The 22411-nt window shown below is 42.7% G+C and overlaps 3 protein-coding genes across 7 annotated transcripts in view; 1 reads left to right on the forward strand and 2 right to left on the reverse strand.

Moving 5' to 3' along the window:
- Positions 1-1583: 1583 nt before the first annotated feature.
- Positions 1584-5165, forward strand: eef1akmt1 (EEF1A lysine methyltransferase 1). Its single transcript, XM_077001820.1, has 5 exons — positions 1584-1718; positions 1804-2044; positions 3980-4062; positions 4202-4494; positions 4784-5165. Exons 2-5 carry the CDS (start codon positions 1901-1903, stop codon positions 4912-4914), a joined length of 651 nt encoding a protein of 216 aa, XP_076857935.1. The 5' UTR covers positions 1584-1718; positions 1804-1900; the 3' UTR covers positions 4915-5165.
- A 112-nt stretch (positions 5166-5277) lies between these two features.
- Positions 5278-6442, reverse strand: il17d (interleukin 17d). Its single transcript, XM_077001821.1, has 2 exons — positions 5855-6442; positions 5278-5730 (listed from the first exon to the last, which is right to left on the reverse strand). The coding sequence occupies exons 1-2, from the start codon at positions 6157-6159 to the stop codon at positions 5400-5402; spliced, it is 636 nt and encodes a 211-aa protein (XP_076857936.1). The 5' UTR covers positions 6160-6442; the 3' UTR covers positions 5278-5399.
- Positions 6443-6658: 216 nt separating this feature from the next.
- ift88 (intraflagellar transport 88 homolog) overlaps positions 6659-22411 on the reverse strand; it is a 34008-nt gene continuing 18255 nt past the window's right edge. For 4 of the 5 annotated variants that reach the window (XM_077001813.1, XM_077001809.1, XM_077001811.1 and 1 more), the window contains exons 2-27: positions 22195-22280; positions 22049-22111; positions 21588-21647; positions 21414-21455; positions 21164-21217; positions 20956-21019; positions 20781-20850; positions 20347-20437; positions 20084-20188; positions 19887-19989; positions 19319-19433; positions 18924-19155; positions 18719-18789; positions 18408-18494; positions 17857-17956; positions 16860-16946; positions 16248-16434; positions 15899-16007; positions 15579-15729; positions 14942-15057; positions 14753-14805; positions 14074-14139; positions 13853-13959; positions 13243-13312; positions 7493-7606; positions 6659-7050 (exon numbers count right to left, since the gene is read on the reverse strand). In XM_077001813.1, the coding sequence (XP_076857928.1) occupies positions 6929-7050; positions 7493-7606; positions 13243-13312; positions 13853-13959; positions 14074-14139; positions 14753-14805; positions 14942-15057; positions 15579-15729; positions 15899-16007; positions 16248-16434; positions 16860-16946; positions 17857-17956; positions 18408-18494; positions 18719-18789; positions 18924-19155; positions 19319-19433; positions 19887-19989; positions 20084-20188; positions 20347-20437; positions 20781-20850; positions 20956-21019; positions 21164-21217; positions 21414-21455; positions 21588-21647; positions 22049-22111; positions 22195-22278 (2523 nt within the window). In that variant the 5' untranslated portion in view covers positions 22279-22280 and the 3' untranslated portion in view covers positions 6659-6928. The remainder of the gene's footprint in view (positions 7051-7492; positions 7607-13242; positions 13313-13852; positions 13960-14073; positions 14140-14752; positions 14806-14941; positions 15058-15578; positions 15730-15898; positions 16008-16247; positions 16435-16859; positions 16947-17856; positions 17957-18407; positions 18495-18718; positions 18790-18923; positions 19156-19318; positions 19434-19886; positions 19990-20083; positions 20189-20346; positions 20438-20780; positions 20851-20955; positions 21020-21163; positions 21218-21413; positions 21456-21587; positions 21648-22048; positions 22112-22194; positions 22281-22411) is intronic. The other variant, XM_077001810.1, reaches the window with a different exon arrangement.

Consider the following 22411-nt stretch of genomic DNA (forward strand, 5'->3'; position numbering starts at 1 on the left):
AATTGTTTGAGAAGGGTTTCAGTTTATAGGGTCATATAAACATTCTGTTTATATGGATGGGTGTGTGTGTGTGTGTATGTGTGTGTGTGTGTGTGTGTAAAATGCATAAGCCCATGGAGCATTTAAACATTTGATAAATGTGTTCTCATCTCAAGATGTTATATTTATATGGGGCACGGTTGTGGTTTATTGTCCAGTTGTGTTGAACACGTTTGGAGATGACACACGGGGGATTTGTCTCTGCTTTGTACAGTGCACAGAATGCAGCTAAATGGACAAGACATGAACTGTTATTGTGTCTGGAGCTTCTGGTGCCAGATGTTCTGTACATCTGCCAGATGGTAGATTCCCCACACCCCCGTGGGCTATTACCTGGGAAACGGGCCTCTAATGGGCCCTGCTTTTTCCTGACAGGTTCTTTAGTGACATGACTGAATGACATGACTGGTTTTATTACCATATTTTATATGGGGAAGTGTAGAAATCAAACCTTTGGTGGCAGTTGGTGCCAAGAGTAAAGGTGCAGGATATGCTTTTCACCAAGCTCAATGTATTTCACTTGGCTCAAATTAATGTGAAGATGGGAGCTGTTCTGATTATTGGTTTTTCAATGAGGCATCACACCTCTTCCTAGATCCTTATGGCTATGTGAAGAGCAAGAGAGGTGATTGGGTGTGTGTGGGGGGGGGAGAGGTGATTGGGTGTGTGTTGGGGGGGGAGAGAGGTGATTGAGTGTGTGTGTGTGGGGGAGAGAGGTGATTGGGTGTGTGTGGGGGGGGGAGAGAGGTGATTGGGTGTGTGTGTTGGGGGGGGGGAGGTGATTGGGTGTGTGTGTGGGGGGGAGAGAGGTGATTGGGTGTGTGTGTGGGGGGGGGAGAGGTGATTGGGGGTGTGTGTGGGGGGGAGAGAGGTGATTGGGTGTGTGTTGGGGGTGGGGTAATTGGGTGTGTGTGTGGGGGGGGAGAGAGGTGATTGGGTGTGTGTGTGGGGGGGAGAGAGGTGATTGGGTGTGTGTGTGGGGGAAAGAAGTGATTGGCTGCCTGCTAGACTTTTCCAAACCTGCAGTAGGATGTGTTCAGGTGATTGTGGTCTGGTTTGGGGCTGTTTTTGTGTTGAGGTTTTTGAAGCCTCTTCACACTGTTGGGGCATTAGTGAATGTTCTCTTCAGTCTTCCACAGCACTTCCTTTGACCTAATCTCATTTCCTTTTTCAGTGTGTTTCTCTGGCTCTGTCATACTGGCCAGTCTACTGTCAGCTGCCACTTTAACTTGATGCAGTTTATCTACTGTACAAATGTACTTTGAAAATATATAATTTAAGCTTTCTCTTGAGGGTTAAATTGATTTTCAAAGCTTAGTCACTTTTTAGGTACTGACAGACACTCGTACAGAAGTATGTAAGTATAAAATATATTGCCTCAGAAAACAAATCCCAGCATTTCAGAATAAATGATGTAGGATTAAGACCAAGTTAGGAACGGGGGTTTCTCTCCATCATCAAACTGAACCTTTTTGCTTTTCGGCTCACACGACCCTAGAGTAAAGAGCGCCCTCTACCGAGTTGAAATGAGTAGTAACTATAATAAGTAGTTATTTTGAGTTTGAGGATTTTTGTCCACCGACGTTTGCCATACTTCGCTAGACGTGCAGGATCACACACACTAAGCTAGCTGGTAAACCACGTTAGAGAGGGAGTAGGTGTATTCTCCTTACATTCCGGTAAGATCTTTTCAAATTCCTACCTAAAATATAAACGGCTGTGTTGAACGTGTCCGTTTACACCCCACCTACGGCCTCCGCACAGATCACATCCAGGCGGCCTCCGGCGACACAGGCTCTCCCCTCGCCTCACCCACGTGTGACCCGGTGTTCCGGTTCGTTTCCCTTCACAAGCCGCGACCATGAGCGATACCGACGGCGACGACCCCCCTCAGCTGTCGGCCGCCACTCTGGCTGCGCTGCAGGAATTTTACGCCGAGAGTTTGAACGAAGTGGATCGGTCGTCGTCTGACAAGTACGCGGTCGGTGCCCTGAAGGAGGACTGGGTACGGATCCGTCCAACACCGCCGTACCGACACCCACATTATACCATGTTGATTAAGATGAGCGGTCAGTGCAGGTGCGATGTAGCTACACATGCGTGTCTAGTATTGACATGTTAGTACGAGTGTAGCACACCGTGCAGTTTATTATTTGAATTGCGTCTTATGGGCTATAGTGCATCTGTACATCCATAAAGTGGGAGGTTTCTGGAGAGGTGGGTGTTTGTGTGGCGTTTTGAATCTTCAGTGATAATATTGTACAACCCCTGGTAGAAAGTTTGGAAGCACCGGTCTGGGATGAGCACATTTTATTCTGTAGAACAAACTCAAAAACATGATACAATACTAAGGTAATTCCAAAGTGCAACTTGTTGGTTTTCAGAAACGCTAAATGAAATAAACATTGTGGAAACTAAGTAAATGTTTTTTATTGAGCAAACACAGGGGAAAAAATGGAATCATGAAACAGATAAACAAAAGAACATTCAAAATACACACTAGTATTTAGTTGCACCACCTTTGGCTTTTATAACGGCTTGCTGTCTGAGGCATGGACTTGATGAGTGACACAGTATTCATCAATTTGGTAACAACTCTCTTTAATAACTCTTGCCAGATCAGCTTTGCAGGTCAGAGCCTTCTTGTGGACCATTTTTTCCAAGTTCCACCACAGGTTTTCAATTGGGTTGAGATCTGGACTATTTGCAGTCCATGACATCGACTGAATGCGTCTTTCTCCAAAGAATGCCTTCACTGTTTTTTTTGGCATGATGCATTGTCATCTTGGACAATTTAATCATCTCCAAACATCTGTTCAATTCAGGGATGAGAAAACTGTCCAAAATGTCAATGTAAACTTGTGCATTGATAGAAGAATTAACCACAGTCATCTCCCCAGTGCCTTTGACATGCAGCCCCATATCAAGGACTGTGGAAATTTGGTTGTTTTCTTCAGGCAGTCCCCTTTATGAATCTCACTGGAACAGCACCAAACAAAAGTTCCAGCATCATCACCTTGTCCAATGCAGATTCTTGACTCATCACTGAAGATAACTTTCATCCACAGTCCATGATTGTCTCTCCATAGCCCACTGCAGTCTTGTTCTTTTCTGTTTAGGTGTCAATGATGGCTTTCTTTTAGTTTTCCTGTATTGAAACCCCATCTCCTTTAGGTGATTTCTTATGGTTCATTCACATTCATTGGCTTCAGCTTCCTCCCATTTATGCTTCATCTGTTTAGTTGTACTTTTTCGGTTTTCAAGACAAATGGCCTTAAGTTCTTTGTCTTGTCTTTCTTGTGTCGCTTGGCTTTAACAACCATTCCATGCTGTTTGTGTTTGGTCCATATCTTGGACACAGCTGACTGTGAACAGCCCACATCTTTAGCAACCATGCGTGAAGCGTTACCTTCTTCAAGAAGTTTCACAATCCTCTCTTCTGTTTCAAGAGACATTTCTCTTGTTGGAGCCATGGTTCTTCCACTCCACTTTGTCCAGCAGCCCTCCAAGGTGTCATGACTGCAGGTGTTTTTAACTTCAGACTAACAAGCAGATCTAATCTGAGGCAGATGTCCATTTAGGGAAAGGAAATTGACTGGGTGTGTCCTTATTTTCTACCTCCAATTTGAGTGATTCCATATATTTTTCCTCAGAATTGCGTGATTCCATATTTTTTTTTCCCTGTGCTTGCTCAATAAAAGTAATGTTTACTTAGTTTCCACAATGTTTTTTTTTTTCTTTTAGTGTTTCTGAAAGCCAACAAGTTGCACTTTGGAATGACCTTATTACTGTATCATGTTTTTGATCTGAGTTTGTTCTACATAATAAAATGTCTGAATGAGTGCTCATCCTAGACTGGTGATTCCACACTTTTTGCCAGGGGTTGTATTAGTATGTCATGCTAATATGCCTTAACAAAAGCAGCTGCCCTTATACCCAGAGTATGAGCCAGTTTTGGTACAGCGACGAGACGGCCGGGCGCTTAGCTGCTGAAGCCATAGAGCATGCAGGAACACAGGGGAGGTGGGTTACTTCTCAGGAGATTTTCCTACTCTTGAGCCCAGCTTGTCAAAAAAAAATACCATCCTCTGCCTGGAGTCGAGTTGAATGTGTGCAGTCTTGTCCCCTTGAACATCACTGCGTTGTTTGTTCTGGCCTGCAGAATAGCCTGCATCAGCGCACCGAGTGTCTACCAGAAACTCAAAAATCTGCAGTCAGAGAGAGGAGACGACGCACCGTCGGCCGTGCTGTTCGAGTTCGACCGCCGGTTCTCAGCCTACGGCGATGAGTTCGTCTTCTACGACTACAGCAACCCGCTGTGTCTGCCCGAAGAGGTTGTTCCGCAGAGTTTTGACTTCGTGGTTGCTGATCCCCCGTACCTATCGGAGGAGTGCCTTAGTAAGGTTGCGCTCACGGTGAAGTACTTAACCAAGAGCAAGATCCTGCTTTGTACTGGTGAGTGGAAGCAAATGTGGCTACACAAAATGTCTCTCCTATTTCACCAATGCCTTTCCTTGATGTGATGCACTGGAAAAGTAGATTTTGTTTTTGTTCTAATAATTAATTTACAGTGACGTCTTGAACAGAAAAGTTTGCTATGACTTGAATTGTGCACCCAAAACAATAGTTTGTCAAAAACAGTAGCAAGCCAGTTTATGAAAAAGGGCAAACATATAAATAATTTGCATAAAGTCAGAAGATCCCTGAACAATTTTTGCCTTGTGCTTTATCGTTCTGGTTTCAGGGGCCATCATGGAGGATCTTGCAGGGAAACTCATGGGGTTGAAATTGTGCACCTACCTACCAAAACACAGTCACAATCTCGCCAATGAATTCCGCTGCTACGTGAACTATGAGTCACGTCTTCTCTCATAAGTCAAGTGTGGAGTGGATTTTGAAGCCAAGTTACATGATCAGAGTCTGGATGGCAGGACTGATGGACGTTCAAACATCAAGTGGTTACTTTGTTAAAGATAACCATAAAAACAAAAACGCCACGGTCTAAACTCAATGCTAAACCAGGCTTTTTTATTGTAATTAACACTTGTAAATATTAAAAAGGTCGGCATATTTTCTCTTGTAAACATACTGTATGGAAGCAAATAAACTTCTAATTGTGATGCACAGTACAGCAGTTATGGTTAAACACGGATATGTAAATAGTTCCACAGCAGCTTAATAGTTTATGATTGCATCATCGAGATATGCCAGTCCTCATCGGGCATGTGACAAAATACTATATACGTCTTCAGCACAGTACCAGCAATGCTCAAACATCACGACTTCAGAATAAGTGACTCTCCTAAGACAAAAGCTTTTCTTTTACATGTTGCACGGTTTACCCTAGAAGCACCAGTCTTCTAATGCCCCACTAGAGGATGCTTTTTCAGCTTTTTTCCTGTGGTGAATTGGGGCGTGGCTCTGGGCGAGCTCCGGTTCCTGCCGGGCGCTTTGATGTCTTGCAGTGCAGGCACGCACGTGCAGCCCACCGCCACGGACACGTAGCTCTCGGTGTAGGAACGACGCCCCCCGGCGCACGAGCCCGTACGGCGCAGTACAGCGGTGGGGACGTAGACCGGGACACTCCGGTACTTGTGGCTCTCCTCCCCGTTCGGACCGGTCAAGCAGCCTTTACACAAGCAGTACGCTTCTGGGATGAACCGAGGATACCTCGCTGGGTCGTGGGAGATTCTGGGTTCAGCGTTAGAAATAAACCACATGCGTAGTTTATATTTCTATATATTTCTATTCTGACGTTGGATATTTAGACATTGTAATAAATACGGATTGTTAAGTCGTATTTCACTCACTGTACCTGTAACCCCACGGAGAAAGACTGAACACATTCACTGGAGTCCGCGACCTCCTGTCCGCGACCAGGCGACCCGCGGACGGGCAGCTCAGGTTGAGTCTCCCCGGTACCAGCGTGTGGTGGAAGGCGCTCAGCACACCCACCGACAGCCGTCCGAACATCTGCTCCAGGATCTCCTCCGGTAGGTCCAGGCACGAGCGGTTCCGCGATGTCCTCCTGCTCGCCTTCATTCCCTTCGCATCCGAGCCGGTACCGGCCCAGCTCACGAGTAGTAGTAGAAACGGGAGGAGAAACACACGACCGAGCATTTCTGCGCTGAAGAGAGACGAATATCCCAGGAACAAAACGGGGAGTCCTACAACGATTATGACAAATATAGTTTTGCGTGTTTGAAAGTTTTATTCTGAATGTGGCTCGGACGTTTTTGGGAGTGGACTGAGCGATTTTCCCCTCCTTCAACGTTGCGTAAAGGTTTTACTTCGCTGCTCTCCGTGCGTCCTTAATTCTCATATATAACTATGAACTTAAATAGTACATGTATTCATTTAAAAACGTTAGTGTACTTCAGTTACTGAGTATGCTGTATGGAGTCCTTCTCAAACAGCTCATAGCCCGGTTCTCTCGGCGCTGTTGTGTCGGGTGCGTGTGGTATACACCAGCCCAGATGGGTTCGTGTGTACTCGCTCCATCGGTCCAACTTTAACATCACGAACCACAACCGCCACGTTTATGATAGGAGCGATACAATTGAACAAAAAGCAATAAACAACATATAGAAGGCACAATAAATCTACTTGACAATTTAATAAATACAACCGCGTATGTTTTATTTCTCAGTGAGACAATAAATTAACAAGGTGATGGCAGATACATTGTCCATATGAAATGAGATAAATGTGAATACCAGAGACACACTGTAGAGTATTTGTGTCAGTCAGTTGTTTTTTACAGGGAACTATGAATGAGCTGACAGGAATTTTCTGTGGTATTTTATATTTCTGTGGTCTTTATATTACACTTGCATATTTACTGTGGAAAAGGTGTTTAAGGAATGTAGCAATTACAAAAGATCAATAATCACTCTGGAAGTAAGTCATCCCCTAACTCTTCATCCGCAAACTCGTCTTCCTCTGGGCGTTTCTTTGCAGCCGTCTTTGGTCTGTCCATCTGAGGCCCCAAAGGATCAACATAAGAAGCATCTGAAAAAACAAGATTACTTTTAATCTGTACCATGTTGGAGAACCACAGTGCTTTGGAGTCATTACACCTAGACTGCATTTGAAGAGCTTGCAGACACATGTTAACAGAATTACACGATTTGAAGAATGTGACGATGTAACCAGGAATTTGTCAGGGATGAGCTGAAATCAGCACAGTGACAGGATGGCAGGATATATTGCCTCACAGAGCAAATAAAATTGTGTGCTTCTGGAGAACTCGCCTAAAAGAGGATTTACTTCCAGCTGGGGCACCGAAGGGAAACACCGACGTGCTAGTAGCACGGTCATGGGTTTTGCTGCCAGGGATACACACACTGCCATACTGAGATAGATATATACATATATCTCAGTCGTAAGTGAAAGGAATCCCACACCGTGGAGACATGTTCTTTTGCTCATCTTCACGGTTGCGGCTGCTCACCTATGTCCCTCATGCCGCTGGTGTCGTAAGGCTCGTTGGACCCTGGGAGGGTCTTCAGCCTGGCACTCACCCGCTCTCCCTTGGCACTGGCACTGTGGCTGCTGTGCCCGCTATCTGAGACACACAAACACACACACACACACACACACACACACACACACACACACACACACACAGGTGATGCCTGCATGCTCTTCTCCAACATGAACATAGTAAATGTAAACATAGAACTGCTAGTGCAGGAGCTTCAGTATGATATTGTCTCTGCAGCTCACCTGCTGCTAACAAGAAGTGAGTCATGGTCTGGTGGTTAGGGAACTGGTCTTGTGACCGGAGGGTCGTGGGTTCGAGTCCCAGACCTGAGGCCATGACTGAGGTGCCCCTGAGCAAGGCCCTTAACCCTCAAATGCTGACTTGTATAAAAAGGAGATAAAAATGTATGTCGCTCTGGATAAGGGTGTCTGCCAAATGCTGTAAATGTAAGTGATGAACCAATAAGAATAAAATGCACATGGACACTTAAAGAAAAGAGCAGACGTGCTTCAGCTGCTACTTTCACACTTGGGCACAAATCAGAGCTCATATAGTTATATGACAGAAAGGTCCCACATGGGGACCTGAGACAAACACAGTCAACTACACCCGGACTGTTTGTTTCATGATGCACCATGGTAAGGGCTGCCACGAGCTATATTTCACATCTTGGCTTCACTAATATAATGATACAAGCAGAACACTTTGGGACATACGAGACCAAGATCAGCTTTGGTAACTATGGAAACCTCAGAAGGACCTTTAAATCAACAATATCCTGGACAGTAGTTAAGGAAAAAACGGTTGTTCCCCCCGTGCACCTGACATTCCTTAAATACCCTGACAGTTTCTCCAAGCACATAAAGAAGAAGAGTAGTACCTCCTGACAGGAATTCAGGAACTTGCCCTCAACATTCACATTTTAACATTATTATGAATGTTAAACATGAATGTACATTTCGAAGCCCAATAACAGGGGTGGAAAGTAATTAATTACATTTACTCACATTACTGTAATTGAGTACTTTTTATGAGTAATTTGTAATTTCCTGAGTAGTTTTTGAAATATGTAATTTTTACTTTTACTTGAGTACATTTTGACCCAAGTAGTTTTACTTCACTACATTTGAATGCCCTCACATTACTGAGTAAAAAAATATGGATGGTGAAAAATTAAATGCGGGCAGAAATTTATTTAAATTTATTTATTTAATTTAAACTTCTGAGTCCCAGAACTTAAGGCCAATTGCATGGCCTTGCCTTGCGCGAGCCCTTTCCATTGTCTCATAATCTGGTCATAATCTGGTGCACTTTTTTTCCAAAAGGATGAGATTGTTCTATCTTTAAATCTTCTATCTATCAGGATCTGTGGGATCCTGTGGATATTTTATTGTGAAAAGTGGAATCCTGTGGGCTCTGTGTTTTGAATAGTTGGATCCTGTGAGCGTTTTAAATAGTGGAATCCTGTGCGCATTTTGTTTTATTTTGAGATGTGGGATCCTGTGGTCATTTTATATTTTATTTTGAGTTGTGGCAACCTGTGGGCATTTTATTGTGAATAGTAGGATCTGGTGGGCACTTTATTTTGAATAGTTGGATCCTGTGAGCACTTACTTTTAAATTGTGGGATCCTATGAGCATTTTTTAATTTTTGATGTGGGATCCTGTGTGCATTTTATTGTGAGTAGTGGAATCCTGTTGCATTTTAGTGTGATTTGTGGCATCTTGTGGGCACTTAATTTTGTGTGCATTTTGTTTTTTGAATAATTTGTAATTTAAATTTCTTTATTCTTATCATAGTGTTGTCCGTTGGACAATAGGACTGAAAATTGTTTGCACTTTATGGTCCAGGTTGTGACTGTCCTTGTGCTGTGAGGAAGTATGTTCCTGAGCCCAGCTGATCTTTTTGCAAGTGTGGATGTGCACTTAAATACACTTTGAAATCGATTAAAACAACTTGTGCTGAATTTAGTTCATGATTCATCCATGCATTAAATAACTGAAAGTAACTAAGTAACTTTTACTCAAATTACATTTTAAATGAAGTAATTTTGTACTTTTACTCGAGTACATTTTGAGATGGGTATTTTTACTTTTACTCTGAGTAGATTTTAGGCAAAGTAATGATACTTTTACTCAATTACAAATTTTCAGTACTCTTTCCACCTCTGCCCAATAATAACCAATCAATAATGTTTTGTTGTGCATACAGGCTCAGGAAAAAGACAGAATGGATTGATTAAAATGAACCCTGGTACGATTGGGCTGATGGTACAGTTCATTAGAGTATTAAGTATTAGTTACATGTAAAATATATAGTATTAATTAGAGTATTAATGCTGCCTTCCAAACCATGGAACACACCAAACAATCAGACCCAACACCCTGAGCAGGTCGGTCTCAGTCCACTTCTAAAGAATCTCCGGTGCAGTTCATTTCACCTTTGAATGCAATATGAACCAAACGGACCAAACACTGGACATGATGAGGACAATATGGACCAAACGGACTAAACACAGCTCATTTCAGCTTGTAAAAATACTATCACACACACTCTATGCAAACCCTACATACACTAATCCCGCAAGAACATTTAGCCCAGCATAGAGTATACAACAGTATACGTCATACCACCACAATAGTATACATCATAACATCACAACAGTATACATCATAAAAGCTGTTCTATCAGGAAGTGATGTATCCATAGGACGTTTGTGGAAATGCTAAGTGAACAAAGATAAAATCAACAATGTATCATCTCTTGCTTTGGCCAGGATCAAGGGAACTGAACTATAAATATAACCGTAACGCATAACACACACGTACATATACACACACAGAGACATATGCCATAAAAAGACACCTCAGTTACAATGTTTGTATTTCACTCTCCCTCCAGCATTTTAGCACTTTGCCAGGCTGGGCAGAGTGAGTTCAGAGGCTCTGGTTGGTTGGTTGTGTGCACTGTAGCATGGTTGACTCCTCCTCCTCCTCCTGGGTGGCCCTGTGCATGCCTCAGGATCACTGTACTGCAGGGCTGTGGTTTGTGTAAGAGTGAGAGACTACAGCTCAGAGTGAGACTGTAGCTCAGAGTGAGACCAGGCAGCTCAGAGTGAGACTGTAGCTCAGAGTGAGACTAGCTCAGAGTGAGACTGTAGCTCAGAGTGAGACCAGGCAGCTCAGAGTGAGACTGTAGCTCAGAGTGAGACCAGGCAGCTCAGAGTGAAACAGTGCTCAGAGTGAGACCAGGTAGCTCAGAATAAGATTGTAGCTCAGAGTGAGACCAGGCAGCTCAGAGTGAGACTGTAGCTCAGAGTGAGACCAAGCAGCTCAGAGTGAGACTGTAGCTCACAGTGAGACCAGGCAGCTCAGAGTGAGACTGTAGCTCAGAGTGAGAGACTAGCTCAGAGTGAGACCCGGCAGCTCAGAGTGAGACCAGGCAGCTCAGAGTGAGACCAGGCAGCTCAGAGTGAGACTGTAGCTCAGAGTGAGACCAGGCAGCTCAGAGTGAGACTGTAGCTCACAGTGAGACCAGGCAGCTCAGAGTGAGACTGTAGCTCAGAGTGAGACCAGGCAGCTCAGAGTGAGACTGTAGCTCAGAGTGAGATTGTAGCTCAGAGTGAGACTGCAGCTCAGAGTGAGACCAGGCAGAGAATTTCAGGCTGTCACTACAGCGAGCAGAGCTCCTGAAGTCACAACAATCAGTCATCTTTATTCCTCCTGTACGATATGTAAAATCAAAGAAATCACCACACATTTAACAACTAGAAATGTCTTCAAAGCCCAGAAGAACACAGAGACATAAACAAGAGCAAAAGGAAACAAGAGTTTACAGATAAAAGGCAAGAGATCAATGATAAAAGAAACCCATGGTGATGAGATGTGAAGAACAATGTCTCTGTTTTATCATTTGTTGTAGATGGATCACAATCACTTTCATAGTCACACTAGCGGCTGCTTTTTATAGAATCAGTTAATAACTGGAATCAAAAGGCTAATGGCCTATGTTTTCTTTCATTTTATATATCCATTTACAGTATTTGTATGATGTTCCAAAATCTGATATTCATTTTACACAATTTTACATTTCAACATCTCTTTATCCCTTAGAATTAAACAGGCTGTTTCTGTAACTGTGTCTTTAAGATGAAGATAAACAAGCTCTGTTCTAATTGGCTACCATGGACTATGCTTCACTTAAAAAGCACACAAAGCTGAAATGCACCTGAGAATTACAATGAAAGTGGGTGGGGCTAAAGTGATAAATAGGTGGAGATATGTAAATGAGTTTATCATCATAACATCAAAGAAACAGTGATTTGTACATATACTAGCCTACTATAAAGATCTGTCAATAACATGTTTGTAAATGGCAAAAGTATTCAAGTATATATACTTGCGAAGGTATATATATATTTGGAAATAAAAAACATGAATATTGGCATGTGCATTTGAATTCACCACCTTTGCCCTTAAAATGTTTTGCTGCAACCAATTACCTTCAGAAGTCACATGCTTAGTGAAATTAAGTCCACCTGTGTGCAATCTAAGTGTCACATGATTTGTTATTATAGACACACCTTTTCTGAAATTCCACAGAGGCTGCAACACCATTAAGCAAGAGGGACCAAGGAGGAGGGCATGAATCAGGAGGAGGGCATTAATCATGAGGGCATTAATCCGAAGGAGGGCATGAATCAGGAGGAGGGCATTAATCATGAGGGCATTAATCCGAAGGAGGGCATTAACCAGAGAGGCAGCACAGAGACCAAAGTTAAGCCTGAATGAGCTGCAGAGTTCCCCAGCACAGACTAGAGGATCTGTCCATATGACCACAATAAGCCATACAGAAAACTAAAACATTTACAGACAACTCAAAGACTATACACCAAGCATGTCAGTAATGAACTACCAGTGGTTTCTACAAATCATGAACTCAAATGTTTTAGGTTAAATGTATCACTTAAAAGCATCCTCAGTATCAGAAACTGATAATGTCTGAACTAGTCTGATATCCACATTTTATGTGCCATCTCTGTTAAAGAGATAGAACAACTCTTCATTTTCACTCCCCTGTCAATCTGTCAAAGTGGCTACAAACCAACATGTGTTTCCCTTTCAAACAAACTTTCAAAACTAAATCCTGTAAGCGTGGAATACGAGCTGAGTGACTGAGAGCCGATGGACTGTTTTGACAGGATTAAATCACACTTTGGATAAAGAACAAAATGCCCACAGTCATCGTGCAGCCTGTTGGCAGAAGCAGAGCTTAGTTGGAAGACAAATGCAGAAGGTAGAGAATAATTAACTATCTGTGGTGAACCTCAGAGTTCAGTGATAACCAGTTATTATTATTATAACCAGTTCAAATGATAACCAGTTATTATTATAACCAGTTCAAATGATAACCAGTTATTATTATTATAACCAGTTCAAATGATAACCAGTTATTATTATTATAACCAGTTCAAATGATAACCAGTTTTTATTATTATAACCAGTTCAAATGATAACCATTGTATTTAAGTACGTTATTTAAGTACTAGGTTGGGGTGGTGTAGATCAAACAGTAAAGTGAGAGACATGGTAAATGCTGCTCAGAATTAGATAGTGACCCCCTCATGAAGACGGAATAGCTGTGTGGACGGAGGACACTGCTGCAATGTGGTGGTGGAAGACCCCCCGTGTCCAGTGAAGAACCACAGTGCACTCACCACTGCTGCCGCTGCCGTCTCTGCCGTCTCGCCGGACACGCCCACTGCTCTCCCTCCCTGACTTCACCCTCTGTGAGACGAGACGGAGAAGCACGTGAGAAAGAACAGGGCTTACAGCACGTGAGAAAGAACAGGGCTTACAGCACGTGAGAAAGAACAGGGTGTCAGATAAAAGGGGCCTCAAATTACAAAAACATTTCATAAATCTGTCAGACTGAAAACAAAACATACTAATAACTAATTCTTGTTAAATCTATGGGATACTATTTGGAAAAGAGGGTAATAGTAAAAAACAAAAAACAAAAAAACACAACCAATCACAGAATACTCTCACATATGCTTTTAATTGTCCCAGCATAGAGAGACTGAACAGAACAGGGACTTGTACTGGGAATCATTCCTTTCTCTGAGACCAGCTACTGATCCAAGAATCTTTCCCTTAAGACGACAGCTGTTTCGTGTTCAAATACATACATGCTGAATTCTTCAGTCTCTCACTCTCCCCTTCCCACACACACACACACACACACACACACACACACACACACACACACACACACACACACACACACGTTATACTGCATTCGTATTGAAGGCAGTGGCACTACACCTGTTCTCTGGTCTCTTTCATTTTTTCCACTTTCTTGAGCTTGGTGGCATAGTCCTGCACCTCCTTTAACCCCATATCTGTGCAGAGTCTCACGAGGAACCGCAGACCTGTTCAAAAGTCAGCAGACCTGTCTTACGTGATGTTATGCCAGTAAATAACTGCTTATAAGATGATTATGATTATAGAAGGAATGGAAAGGAAATCAAAATTGTGTACACTACATTCTACATTATCTGGAAACTTCCGATGAATGTCCTTATAGGTCTCGAGCGCTTTCTGATAATTGCCTGCGTGAAACAATAAATGTTGCAAATTATAATTCAAGGGACACTGGACCAAATTCATAAAACAAATAGCCAGATTTAACGTGACGTTAACCGCAAATAGCGCAGCAGTACCGTTTCCTCATTCTTTGATATGGACCGCCAGCGAGACTTGTGACGCTACTGCATTTTGTCTTTATTTGCATTCGTGACATTAATGGTTCATAACAGAATACCATTCCACAAAAACATCCATTATATTTTCTCTAACAATGTATGGTCACACATGCAAACGCAGCCATCACATAATTTTCAGTTAATATAGTTATAAACTCTTACATGGCTGTCTGTGTTTGTCAGACATATAGGCAATGCTACGCTGGACAAGAGAGAGAGAGAGAGAGAGACAGAGAGAGACACTACTGTCTGGCACTCAACTGGGATGTAGGTGAATTTACTGTAGAGGTAAAATGTGCATTAATTATGGCCACGGTGACTTTATGAAATACCATGTCGCACTTTTGCATTGCTGAGCACGGTTAATGTCAGGTTTCATGAATCTGGCTCAATGTTGGAAATAAATGGTAAACAAATGATAAATTATAGCTTATTTGACATAGAGTAAAATATATCCCACCGCTTCTCCTGTAACAGCTAGCTACCATGAGCTGCCACGTAACTTGAGTTGGCCTGAAATTCACATTGGCATTAATTCAAACACATGTAGTTATAAAAATATATACTCACAACTACTTGCATAATACGTGTGTGTGTGTGTGTGTGTGTATAAGACAGTATTCAACTAGCATGAATAATAACAACTTACTGGATGAGTGTCGCTCTCTCAAAGTACTGGATTGCTTTTTCACAGAACTGTGTGTCAATGTAATACGCTCCCAACCATTCGATGACGTCCATGTTTGATGGGAAGTATCTGAAAGACTAAGATAAAATGTAGCAAATAATAACAAATAAACACCAAACACATTAAATCATCAATGACAAAAGGACACAACTGAGAGCTCCAATTGTTTTTAAAGTGCACAATCTGACGTGTCCCGTATCTAAACTACTCAATAACTGAACACTCCAAGGCAGAAACAATGAGACGGCTGGTTTTGTTTTTGTTTTGGGCATTCGAGAACACATCTGGGGAGGGGAGAGAACACATGTGGTAGCAATCATGAAACTACCGAACCATCTGGGTTCCAAATGTATCCTGGTTCAAACAGCACACGATAATTCATCACAGGTTATAAGTGTTGAATTACATTAAAGACTAATTTCCCATATCAAAATCAGTTCTATATCCAAATTAAAGAAGATCACCATTAACATTTAGCCCAAGACTATAAAATCCAGCCTGTGCAGTTTATGCAACAGGTTTCAATGAATCCAAACGGGACAAATGCATTAGTAGTTCAGTGAAGAGATGGCGGACAGATAGAGGACTGAAGCCTTGCCTCATAATAGTACTGAAAGGCCTGTGACTTGTCTCCTTCGCTGTCGTATAGCTCTCCCAGTTTTGCCAGCACTCGTGGATCAGTAGGGGTGACGCTGATCAACTGCATGAGCCATTCGGTGGCCTGCTGAGGGTCGTCCAGCTGCTCATATCTACGGCCTGCTCAAGGACCACCACACTATCTCTTCACTTTCATACAAACCGCTGCAAAGCAACAAATCTCTGAAATAACCACACAGGAACGTCCCCCATGCACTGTGCTAAACTGATATAAGGGTGTTGGCTGAATGACAGAATTGTGGGTATTTTAACAGAGGATACAGGTTGGCCAGCTGGTGCATGACTTGAGCACTGTTCCTGAGAATGGCGTGGAGCTTGAGGAAGCAGTCGAGGGCTTCGTCCAGGCGTCCCAGCCTCTTCTGGGCTAACCCTACAGGGCCGGGGGCAGGGCGGAGGTCAGCACGGAACACAGCAACAAGCCACACAGAGATGCACAGCAACAGCATGAGTTGTTTGAAGGGATTAACGCCATTTGTGTTTCCATGGGCAGGAACGTCCAGGCATCTGACATCAAAGACTAGAACGTAGCAACATTAAAGGTTTGGAAACTAGAAAACCGGCAGCTCTTCTGATGTCTGACTCTGTGATGTTTGATCCCGTGATGGCTGACCTAAGTTGTAGAGAGCCTCCGTGCAGGAGCTGTCGTTCCGCAGGGCTTCCTTATAAAACTCAGCTGCCTTCTCATAGTCTTGTTTCACAAAAACCGTGTTGCCTTTGTTAACGAGTGCCGCTGGGTTGTAACGGTCCGCATTCATAGCGAGCTCAGCATAGCGGTCAGCTTGGTCATAGTCTTTCTCCTGAAATAATAATAAACAATACACATGAAATGTTTGTGAGTGAAGTACACTACACTCACTGCACTCACCAGGAAGTACACTGCACTCACACGCTCACCAGGAAGTACACTGCACTCACACACTCACTGCACTCACCAGGAAGTACACTGCACTCACACGCTCACCAGGAAGTACACTGCACTCACACACTCACCAGGAAGTACACTGCACTCACACGCTCACCAGGAAGTACACTGCGCTCACACACTCACCAGGAAGTACACTGCGCTCACACACTCACCAGGAAGTACACTGCGCTCACACACTCACCAGGAAGTACACTGCCCTCACACACTCACCAGGAAGTACACTGCGCTCACACACTCACCAGGAAGTACACTGCCCTCACACACTCACCAGGAAGTACACTGCCCTCACACACTCACCAGGAAGTACAGGAAGGAGAGGTTGGTAGCAGCTGCACTTTTCACCCGACTGTCTTTCTTCTCGAAGGCCTTCAACGTCTCCACAGCCTGCAAGAGGGCAACAGCGTGTCAGACATTCAGGGTATTTTGAGACCCTGTTTAGTCTACAGCCCTGTGGTTTTAACTATGCACCACACCAACATATTTCAAGAACCTTGGTTTTCAAAGATCCAGAATTAGCCCTGTATACTCCAGCGACGCACTAGGACATTCAGACTCTTGTTCCTTACTCCATACATTTCACATTAGTTTCAGTGTAATTACTAAATAAATTGTTACTGTGTAATATGACTACACAATAATAACTAAATTACAAGCCTAGAGTTTAACAGGTTATTGGGACAGCTTAAGCGGGCGGCACTTGGATGTCCAACACCTTGACTGCTTCTCCTCATTTTACTCATCACTACATAAAGGACAAAAGCAGAGTGACAGATCCATTGTTCAGCAACAGAGACACAAGCTATGACAGGACACCAGCTACGTCAGGACACCAGCTATGACAGGACACCAGAAATGACAGGACACCGGCTACGTCAGGACACCAGCTATGACAGGACACCAGCTATGACAGGACACCAGAAATGACAGGACACCGGCTATGTCAGGACACCAGCTACGTCAGGACACCAGCTACGTCAGGACACCAGAAATGACAGGACACCGGCTACGTCAGGACACCAGAAATGACAGGACACCAGAAATGACAGGACACATACCTCAGTCTGAACAGGCAAGCGGAGGGACCAGTGGAGAAAGAAAAGTAGCAACATGAGTTTGTGAAACATCCGAGAGACAAAATGGAAGAACGCAAAAACACACAGGCAATGGCAAACACACATATTAATCACACAGGCAATAGCACACACCCACATTAATACAGGCACTGCATCCAGACGTATGAATTACATGGAAAGATCCAAGCCAGAAATACAAAGCGTATTAGGAGCTGCCTCACCTGCTTGAAGTCCTTCTGTCTCAGGTATGTGATAGCTTTGTTGATCTCCAGGTCATTCGCTAGCTCCACATACTGTGAACCTTTAACCATATCTACACACCTACAACAATAACCACAGTACTGCATTCAACGTGTGTGTACTGCATGACAGGCTATGACAGGCTATGTCAGGTGGTGACAGGCTATGACAGGCTATGTCAGATGGTGACAGGCTATGACAGGCTATGTCAGATGGTGACAGGCTATGACAGGCTATGTCAGGTGGTGACAGGCTATGACAGGCTATGTCAGGTGGTGACAGGCTATCACAGGCTACAACAAATGTATTCTGCTACTTTCCATTGCCAATAGTTCAGACGGGTCTCAACGTAACAGTCATAATACCAAATGAATGAAATAGAAGAGAAAATGCACAATATCAATCTGTGTGCAGCAGCACAACTGTCCCAGCCTCTGAATTACAACAAACATATATGTAAAGGCGAATTAAAACACCGTCACTGGCCAAACGTCTCCACAGGCCTTTGGGATAATGTGCAGAGGGAACCTACCAGTCAAATCCCGCTGCGAAAGTGGGCTCAATGGCTGGGGCGATGAGCTTTGCTGAGGTCATGATATACTTCTCAGCCAGAGCCTTTCTACAGTAAACACAGGAATACAATATGTTTCCACAGTAAACACAGGAATACATTATGTTTCAACAGTAAACACAGGAATACATTATGTTTTTACAGTAAACAGAGTAATATATCATGTTCTACTGTAAAAGAGTAATATATTACGGTCACAAATAAATAATAATAGTTCACTGCGTGAAGGCACCTTTCTAGGTTCTGAGTGAAGTGTAAGGGTACTGTGATACCTGTCTCTCTCCATTTGGTGAAGCTTATCATTTTTGATGGCTTCAATCACTAAGTTGGCATGAGGGTCATCCTAAACAAAAAGAAAATGATTTGGACACAGTTAGGCACAAACCCTCCTACTTTGTGAGTTTTGAATGAAACATTAGTATATGGACATTTCAAAAATCATCCAGGTATACATCCTATCAGTCTTTTGGAGCTCACGTTTGGAGAGATATACTTGTCTTCCTCATCAATGCCTAGAGGCACACAAATGAGCTTCTGGAAGGATTTTTTCATCATCTTACGGTCCCCGATGGCATAGTAAGAGAGGATTAGGTTGAAGCCCGTCTTTATGTTGGGACTCTCACTCATAATGTGCTCAAAGGAGGTGATGGCATCAGAGTACTGTCCCATACGAATGAAGGCAACACCAATGTTCTGCATGATCCTAATCCTGTGAAAGAGAACAACGAAAACATACTGCATTCTGGGAAAATGGACTAATGTGTTTACATTACACATATATAATTACTATACATATAATATATTATTATATTGTACACATAATTGACTTATTTATATAAGTGAATTATATAGATGCCACACCAAAAACTGACCTCATCTCTGTGTGCGCACTGGAAATCTGGTCTAAAGCCATCCTGTAAAATTTAATAGCTTGGAGGTAGTTCTTCTGCTTAAAATAGATGTTGGCCATGTTCACTTTTAATCTTCCTATATAAAAGGAACAGATGAAATGAAGTTGATCAGACCTACGGCATGATTAAAACATGGTTCACATCACTTGGCCTTTTGCATTCATTAGAAAATATGGAATTGACAAAAAAGGTCAAACTGGGAACAGAAGAGAGAAAAAAGCTCAATTTAATGATCACTGGCAATTTGGCAGAACTGTTTTGTATTCTGTGGTAGAATGATAATCACCTTAATTGTAATCTTAATACATATAATAAGGTATTGTTTATCACCTAACATTACCACAATGAAATTAAATATTTGTCAATATGGATGTGTGAGTCTTGAAGCTCTGTGGACATAAATGTTTTGTATTGTCTTTCTTTGGCTACACCCATCAACATAAACGGTCTCTCTTGGACCATTCTGCACATCAAGCAGCACTTGATAAACACTACAAGAAGCTGTTGAGTGACCTAATGATTTTTTCACCTGCGTTATTGAACATCTTGTTCTTCACAATGACCTGGTAAGTATTCAGGGCCTCTGTATTCATGTCATTATTGGCATACTGGTTGGCCAGATTAAACAGCACCTGAATGCAAGAAACACAGGAAAAATAAGTTCACCTTTCAGAAATGAAAGAAATACTAACTTAGTAATGGGCATGATTGCAAACATGGGTGTACCGAATAGGTGAGGTCCAGATTGATATGGTCTGCAGTTCCAGTTTGTTCTCTTTGTCTCACCAGAGCCCGTTCTTTCCTTCCAGCTTCTTTGGCTTTTTCTAGAGCCTGGATGAAAGACACGAGAGAAAACGGAAAGAAGAAGCAAAGACAGATGGAGAGAGTGATTCACTTGACTACACTCTACTATCACACGGTGATGAAGTGAGGGTTAGGCCATGCACGTCTTTACAGAATTACAGGACTGACAGCAGCGTGTCACCCACCAGCTGCAGGTCTGCATGCGCATGAGCTAAGCAGCTGTCCTCAATCAGATCGTTCACCTTCTTCTCCAAGATCTTAATCTTCTCTTCAGGACTGAAGCACAAATCAGAACAAATGAAAGACTAATCAACTGGATAGGTTTAAACAGCAGTGAAGGTGTGGTATATCAAAATAACACTCAGGAGGCAGGTCTTTGTGTACTGAACATTAAAAATAACACCCAGGAGGCAGGTCTTTGTGTACTGAACATTAAAAATAACACCCAGGAGGCAGGACTTTTTGTACTGAACATTAAAAATAACACCCAGGAGGCAGGTCTTTGTGTACTGAACATTAAAAATAACACCCATGAGGCAGGTCTTTGCGTACTGAACATTAAAAACAAAACAAAGGAGGCAGGTCCTTGTGTAATGAACAACAGAAACAGGGAACACACGTGTCTTCGCTTTTCGCTTCTAATGGAGGAGCTGGACCTCTTGACTGTCCAAGTGGATCAAAGGTCGAACCTGGGAACGGAAAGCAGATATTCTTTTAAAGGGTTAACTAGCAACTGCACAACAGACACACTTCAGAATGACTCAACACTAAAATCATTTCAGTTACAAGTTTACCTCTGGCGAAAGTGGACGAATAGCCTGCTGCCCGCACTGCAGTCATAGGACGAGCAGCCCCGTCCTTCAGACAAACAAGTCAAAGCATGCTTCATTGGCTCATATAGTGCAGTGTTGTTATCATCATGGTACCATGGTATCAACGAAAAAGCAAAAGTCATCACAATTTACTCATTTAAGGCAGGAGGTCCGTTGGTGCGGCTCTTACCTGCACAGCTCCAGTTGTAGGCCTTCCCGTGGCCGATCCACCGGGCATCCGTGACTAAAAAACAACATGTTAAGAACATCACAGAAAACACTGGGTGATATTTTCACAATGGGCTGAATTCACCCAGAGATCCTGTGAACTGCAGTGACGACATTAAAAAATGATTTTAGTGGAAGTCATTTATGTTTGGTTTTCTTCAGCACTTTTTTGCCTGCTGTCCAGCATTCTCAAAGCATACACACTCCCTCACCTTTAGGAGTTTGTCACCAGTCCTGCCCTGACTGCTCTCTCCCTGAGGTTTTGAGACACCAAACATGCTAAGATGCTGTGCTTTTCTTCTCTCTCTCTATGTGACAGATATACCTGTCATTATTTATTTGTTAAAATGACTTGGGAAAAGGGTATATATACTTGCAATACTTACTCCAAAAGCGGTTCCTGTGGGTCTTCCTCCAGTGGATGTGCCAGGAAACTTAGCAGTCATCTAAGGAAACATTGTGTATCCTCAATGTTTATCCAAAAAGTTTTTGTATTCAACATTTAGTAATAAACCTTTCCTGCCATGCAAATTCTCCTCCATCACACATCAGTTCCACAAATCACCACAACAGCAATCTATTAAAGCTGCCATATCTACTGATATCTACTGATTGTACAGAGAATTGCTCTTCCCCCTAAAATTGACTGAATGCGTTGAAACCTTCAGTCCTAAATATCACGACATAGACTTTTATTCTAATCTAAACCCGATATGTTAAATGCACCTCTGAAATTGGGGGACCTGCAAGGGTATTGTATTGGGATATTGTATTCTGTGTACTGTATTGGGTATCTGTATTCTATGTATTGTCGTGGTTTTTAGTTAATTGTTTTGGTAAATCTTACTGGAGGTCGTCTGCCATGACTAGTCCTGACGGCTTCCTGAAAGCCAACGTCATTGACAAGCTCCTGCGAGAAAACGTAGTGTGATAAATCAAAGTAAGAGATCAGGGTAACTGAGTTTTTAAACAGGGTGTACGCGTTACAGCTACCTCGGAGTCAAACGTTGGATTGTAGTCGTTGTAACCTGAATACAGGTCATCTTCATCTTCTGCAGCGAGATGAATGTTCTCCATCACTGATTTAGTCATAAAAGAACACACAGTCATATCAAAACTGATATCACAAATCAAAATAACCATGACATTCAACTGGATGTGAGCTATAAACTGTAGCGTATTGTATTTAATCTAAGCTTTAGTTAGCTAG

The sequence above is a fragment of the Brachyhypopomus gauderio genome, chromosome 4, assembly GCF_052324685.1.
Source record: "Brachyhypopomus gauderio isolate BG-103 chromosome 4, BGAUD_0.2, whole genome shotgun sequence".
Classification (NCBI taxonomy): Eukaryota; Metazoa; Chordata; class Actinopteri; order Gymnotiformes; family Hypopomidae; genus Brachyhypopomus; species Brachyhypopomus gauderio.